The 6,647-nt window shown below is 40.2% G+C and overlaps 1 protein-coding gene across 1 annotated transcript; it reads left to right on the forward strand.

Annotated features, from left to right (window-relative positions):
• The first annotated feature begins 42 nt into the window (after positions 1-42).
• Positions 43-6,299, forward strand: LOC110216267 (serine protease 37). The gene is made up of 5 exons (XM_020998082.2): positions 43-359; positions 1,263-1,404; positions 1,976-2,229; positions 4,759-4,895; positions 6,068-6,299. Exons 1-5 carry the CDS (start codon positions 326-328, stop codon positions 6,206-6,208), a joined length of 708 nt encoding a protein of 235 aa, XP_020853741.1. The 5' UTR covers positions 43-325; the 3' UTR covers positions 6,209-6,299.
• Positions 6,300-6,647: the final 348 nt, after the last annotated feature.

Below are 6,647 nucleotides of genomic sequence, written 5' to 3' on the forward strand. Positions count from 1 at the left end.
GATAATGGGTGTGGTGATGAGACAGAGAAGGGAAAGGTGAGTGTCATAAACAGAAAGGTATAAATAACTTTATTACTTCTTAAAAAAGGAAAAGGTGGGGATAACCTGCCTCTGTCATGCTCTGTTTTGAGGAAGAAGGAAATACCTCCAAGCCTTAGAATTCCCAGCTCAGGCTCAGAGTCTGATCCCACTGAATACTCCTTTCCAAGATCATCCACATCTATTCAATACCACTAGGGAACAGGAGTGGAAAGAAAACTGGACTCCATGTTTTCCTATACTCCCCAGCTTCATCACTAGGATAGATAAATATCCTGGCATAATCATGAAGTATATTTTTCTTTTTGTTCTCTTTGCTGGTGAGTGTCCATGGGTTTCTAACCTTTCATTGTTGTTTAAGTTGTTTCAGTAGCATCTGACTCTTTATGACCTCGTTTGGGGGTTTTATTATCAAAGATACTACAGTGGTTTGCCATTTCCTTCTCTGGCTCATTTTACAGATGAAGAAACTGAGGCAGAGTTAAATGATTTGCCCAGGGTCACACAGCTAGTAAGTATCTGAGGCCAGATTTGAACTCAAAGATTCCAAGACTAGTGCTCTACCCACTGTGCCACTTAGCTTCCTTTACGTTACAGGAAAATCTGGGTTGTTTTTGTTTGGGAGGGATTAGAGGTGGGTGATATAAGGAGAGTATGGAGAACAATTATGGGGAGCAGATGTATGCTTCCTACTCTTTGACTCTCCCCCACCTTAGAGAAGTGTCAGCTCATCTTCATGTTCCCAAGCCAAGGATGAGCAAATAGTATAAGAGTTTAGGATCATCGATTCAGAGTTGGAGGGATCTTAGAGGTCTTTGAGTACAATTTTTTTCCCTATCCTACTCAGGTTATTAGAAAGCACAGACCCCATTACTCTTTAGGGGATCCTATTTTAATAACAGTAGACTAAAATTCAGAACATTTGTCCCATCTATAACCATAGAAGCTGAAAAGACTGTATTGAATTCTCTCCCTTCCCCCATCCTAGGTCCTCGCTTTGTGGTAGTGTCTGAGAATAAAGTTTGGTGTGGTAATGGGAATCAACCTCATTCTACCATTTCCATTATCTCCCTTGCTGCTTCTGTTTGATAGGTAGTAGAGTATGGAAGCAACAAAGTAGTGAGACCAGGACTAGTATCAACTGAGGCAACTGAGTGAGTACAAGAATGCTCTGTTTTTCTGATCCTATAACCTGGCTTCCTTCTCCATCTTTCCCCCTCAAGGTGAATTTTTCTTTGGTTATACTGATGAGCAGAATGATGATCCTGCACCCTACCTTGTATATATCAAAAATCAATTTAGCCCCTGTGTAGGTGTTCTGATCCATCAACAGTGGGTCCTGGCAGCTGCTCACTGCTACTTACCGTAAGTGAAAAAGGCTTCCATGCCCAAAATATAACTCCCTCTCAAACTGTATTTTCTGGAATTCTGTAGCTGCAAAACATTTTTTTTAAAGTTATCACATTTGCTTCCCCCAGGAAGAATAGTACCAGAATCAAAAGGAAGGGTTAGCTGTGTCTTATTAAACTTTCTGTAGACATCATAGAAGGAGAGAGAGGAAGGTGGGGAAAGCTTTGAGTTGCTGAGCAAAAAAAAAAAAAAGGTTTAATAAACATAAAGAAGGTTAAGATGGGAGGTAATAAGAATTGAGGAGGTCATGGAACTTTTAAGGTCAAGGCATGGGGACATATAGTCTCTGTGCTAAGAGACAGTGCTGTAGAAGAAATAAGGAAGATTTTTGATTTTTTAAATAAAAGGACTTTCTGGAACTTTAGAAGAATTGTGAGTTTAGAAAAGGAAGACAGCCTAAGCAGGGCCAAGTCAGAGAAGAACTGGCTAAAGCATGTCTTAAAAAAGCCTCAAATAAAGATGTGGTTATGAGTGGATTCATAAATTCATTCTCTCCTTACTCTCACTCTCTCCATCATCACTGCAGAAGCCTCAAAGTGAAGTTGGGAAATTTCAAGAAAAGAGTTAGAGATGGAACAGAGCAGACCATTAATTCTGTCCAAATCATTCGTTACTGGAATTTGAGCACAGATTCTTCTGAGCACAGCCTCATGCTAATCAAGCTATCCAAACCAGCAGTTGTCAACGAAAAGGTCCAGCCCGTTGCCCTGCCCACTAAAAACTTCCCTGCAGGCACAAAGTGTGTTATCTCTGGCTTAGACTGGAGCATAAAAAATAGTGGTGAGTACTCATATGATTGCATAAATTTTCATGAAGAAGACTAGGGAAATGAATGGATGAAAAAACAAATTGTTATGAGTTTACTAAGCTCTGGGCTTAAGAAAAGAAAAGTGATAATGATACTGACATCACTGAGCTCACCTTGTAATGGGGAGAAAACAGATACAAGAATTTTCAGCTTAGAGTTAAATGGAAAGGCCCCAGTGAGAAGGGGATCCTTAATGTGTAGAAGCAAAGTAGATGGTAATGCATTTTTTTAGTTTCATTTCCATTGATAAAAACCATATCTGTTAATCTATTTGAAGAATTTGGTGGTGAGAACTTTCTTTTCTGGGTCTTCAGTAACTCCAGCTGCTCAGGAGGCAGGGGTTCAAGAAGGAGGTTGCTAGGTAGCTTCTTTACAATTGCCTGTTGATGCTGTAGATGATGGTTCTCTGGAGCCAGGCTAGAAGCCAGGCCAGTGGTCTGGAGAGCACTGCTATCGCTTGGGCTCTGGGGTTCAGAGACTTGAGCTGGTAACCACCATCAGGGTCTGAAGGAAGGTGGAGACAGTGATTTGACTCACATGGCACTACTTTGTTTCTCCTCAGGATGGCTTGCTGCTGTTACTTAACTTCACTGAATTTAGACTATCTTTTTAACCAGTATACCCTGGACTTCTACAATTCTCTGTCTTTTCCTTTATGGTTTTGTTTTTAATTCTTTCTCTCTACTTTTGCTCATTCATCCTATGTTATCTTCCCTGTTTAAATCTAAAACTTCTCTCTCAAAATCCATATATTATTTTCTAACAATGCCAGCCCTTGACCCATTACCCCTGAGTACTAGTGTTAGTTCTTCATTACTATTTTGGCTTCATTTGCCTGTGGTGTCCTGCTAGAGGCACATGTTGGTATTTAGGGACATCACTAAGAATGGGGAGGGGAAGGGAAGAAGATGGGGTGACAATCCTTGGGATGGTGAAGGGACAGTCCCCACAGAGAAAAGGAGGAGGAAAACCAAATTAAAAATACATGAAAGCTTAAAATAAAGGACAGATTGGTTGGTGTTAGGGTTTTCTCCCCAGAAACAAAATCCAAGGGTTGAAATAGAAACAGGAAAAAAATTATAGAAGCTGAGAAGAGCGGGTCACCAAATTTCCAACTGCCTCCTTTCACCACCTGAATATCCCACAGACACCTCAAGTCCAATGTGTCCAAAACTCAATCTCATCAACTTTCTTTCCGAACCAGTTCCTCCTCCTAATCCTTCTATTCTGTTCATGGCAATATTTACTCTCCTAGTCACTCATGCTCCAAACCTTGATGTTAGCTTTGATTCCTTCTCGCTCATAGCTCCCTGTCAATCAGTTTTGTCTTATTGATTGGTTTTTTTTTCTGCTTTTAGGCAATTGGGGTTAAGTGACTTGCCCAGGGTCACACAGCTAGTAAGTGTCAAGTATTTGGTCTGAGGCTGGATTTGAACTCAGGTCCACCTGACTTCAGGGCCTGTGTTCTATCCACTGCGCCACCTAGCTGCCCCTCTTTTTTTTTCAATAATCTCCCAAACCTTGCCTCCTTCCCATCTTCAGGGACATAGTCCCAGTTCCGTCCCTCAACTAGTTTGCTTCTTAGCTGGACTTTGGTCATTATTTCTGAATTGGTTTTTGACTAGCCTCTACTCTCTCTCTCTCTCTCTCTCTCTCTCTCTCTCTCTCTCTCTCTGTCTCTCTCTCTCTCTCTCTCTCTCTCTCTCATTCTCTCTTTCTCTTTCTCTCAATCTCTCTCTCCCCTCCTCTCTCCTCCCTCTGTTTCTTAATCTCTCTCTCTCCATTCATTTGTCTCTCCTTTTGCCCCCACAAATCCTTGCCTGCACCACTGCAAAATGAATATGTGATCTCATCTTTACAGTTCAAAAATTGTCATTAGATTTCAAATAGTCAATCAATTAATAAACACGTATTAAGTGCCTACTATATGCCAATGACTGTGCTAAGCACTGAGAATACAAAAAGAGGCAAAAGATAGTTGCTGCCCTCCAGGAGCTCATAATCTAATAGAGGAGACAATATGAAAACAAATATGTACAAATAAGCTAGGATAGGATAAATAGGAAGGGATAGGAAATATAACTTTTGAGGGGTGGTGGGTGATGACTACCAAACATATAGTGGAAACAAGGGCCTGCTATGATCATTTATGTACAAGATCTTTGCTGTTCCATTTGAGTACAGTGTCTTGTACGTGTTAAGAAATCAATCCACAAATGCATTAACTGTCTGCCATGCTACAGGCCTATGCTCGGCATTGGTAATATAAATACAATGAATGAAACAACCCCCTGCTACAAATAGCTTACATTCTAATGGGGGAGGACAAGTATATATAAGAATATATAAAATAAATATAAAGAGAATAAATACAAGTAAAATGCAAATGATGAAAAAGGGGGTAGTTTGAGAGGAGGGAGGGCACTAAAAAAAACAGTTGAAAAGAATCATGTTAAGTTAGTTACTAGCAATAGGACATTTTCTCTGCCTCTTTCTCTCAGGCAAGCACCCTGACCTTCGGCAAACCTTCACGGCCCCTCTGCTATCAGACAAAGAGTGCCAGCAAACAAAACAAGGAAAAGTCAGCAAAAACAGGATATGTGTGAAATTCTTAAAGTCATTCGAGAGAATTTTTATGGTAACTTTTCTATTCTCAATTTATGAAGATCGCCTACCCCTCTAAAGATCTAACCTAGGCTCTTCCCACTGTGCCACATTTTCTCTGTCAAAAGAGACACTGTAGTATTTTGGAAAGAATACTGGCCCTGGAATCTGAGGGGCCTAGGTTCAAAGCTCTCCTTGGCATTTACTACTTGTATAGTCTTAGACAGGACTCCCAACCTTCCAAGGCCTTGTCTCCTCCACCTATACAATGAAGGGGTTCAACTAAATGGTCTCTGAGGTCCCATCCAGTTCTACATCTATGACCCTCTGAGTACACAATAAATAATGGCATTCTTGTCTTTTGACTCTGTGTCTCTGGAACTTTGTGTGAGCGTAGGCAGAAATCTCAGACAGTGAAGACCATTAAGGTGAAGCTACCTTCTCCTATTTTGTGATGAAACAAGCCATGGTTTCCTACTGATAACCATCACCCAAGAAAATAAAAGTCCCAGCCACATCTCTCCCTCCTTTACTTTTGCAATACTGATTTTGGTTGCCCAAACTATATGTCCTGTTTTATAACATCGTCCTGGTGAAACTACATGTCCCATTATCCATTAAATCTGTCCTATTGTTTCATCTAACATTGAATTTTCATGAAGGTAATTAGTTACATTAAGGTAGCATATGACTATATGAGAATGTTGCAGTCCTCTCATCTTTGGATTGAGGACTGATGTTCACTGGTGGGTGATAGGGCAAGTCTCAGGGTAAATAGACCTATAGGATTACATGCTTTTCCTCAAGATATTCCCAGTAGGAAGGTCACTAGGATTGACTAAAAAGCTGGTCTCAGTGTGAGCTTGATACCATCAGCCTCTATAGGGACAGTAAGTCCTGATCCTTGGCCCCTATTGCTTAGGGTTCCACAAAGTCATACAAGTTTCTGATCTTTGAAAGACCTCAGAGATGTCTTTGCAGCTTGGGAAATCTAACCCCTTTACCTGACACTTGGTTTAACTGGTCCTGGGAGAATAAACACTTTAGTAGTGGCAGAGTTAGGAGTCTAACTCATCTCCTCATTTTTATTATAATACTCTATCTACTACACTACATTGCCTCCATGGAAGGTGTGGAAGTTCCATGCCCAATCTTGGTGACTGAGAGAGAAGCTCTAATTCCTTTATCTTTTTTCTTTCTTCTCAGGAAGCTGCACTGGCTGCTGTCATCTGCAAAGACAAGATTCAAGGGATAGAGGTTGGGAATTTCCTAGGAGGTAACATTGGCGTCTACACTAACATCTTCCACTATATCCCTTGGATCCAGAAAATTATATCTACAAGATGAATTTCTTCTGTTTCCCCTTGAGTTATGCTGTTGCAAGGGAAAAGTTAATGTGATATTTCATTTTATTAAAAGGAATATGACAGTCAAGTGTCTGGAAAAAAGTTCTTCTACTGTACTTCTAAATACATCCACCTTAATCTATTGTCTAATTTTGGAATATCTTTTTTTTTTTCAAAAGAATGAAGAATGTAGAGGGGTCCTAGAGGACATGGGGAAGATATATAAAAGGGATAAGGAAAAGGTCCAGAAAGGAAAAATTAGAAGACTATCTCTATTAACTAGCTTGAAGAAGAGACAGCTAATGGATGACTTCCATACCATGTTCAAGTAAAATCAAAGGATTGTATGAAGAGAAGTAGATTTCCTTTTTTGTCTCTGAAGGACTGAAAATAAGAGGAAGATGATTTAAGTTAAAGTAGAAGAGAGGTGGTTGGAAATA

Source organism: Phascolarctos cinereus, unplaced genomic scaffold (genome assembly GCF_003287225.1).
Source record: "Phascolarctos cinereus isolate Bilbo 61053 unplaced genomic scaffold, phaCin_HiC Scaffold_1;HRSCAF=81, whole genome shotgun sequence".
NCBI lineage: Eukaryota > Metazoa > Chordata > Mammalia > Diprotodontia > Phascolarctidae > Phascolarctos > Phascolarctos cinereus.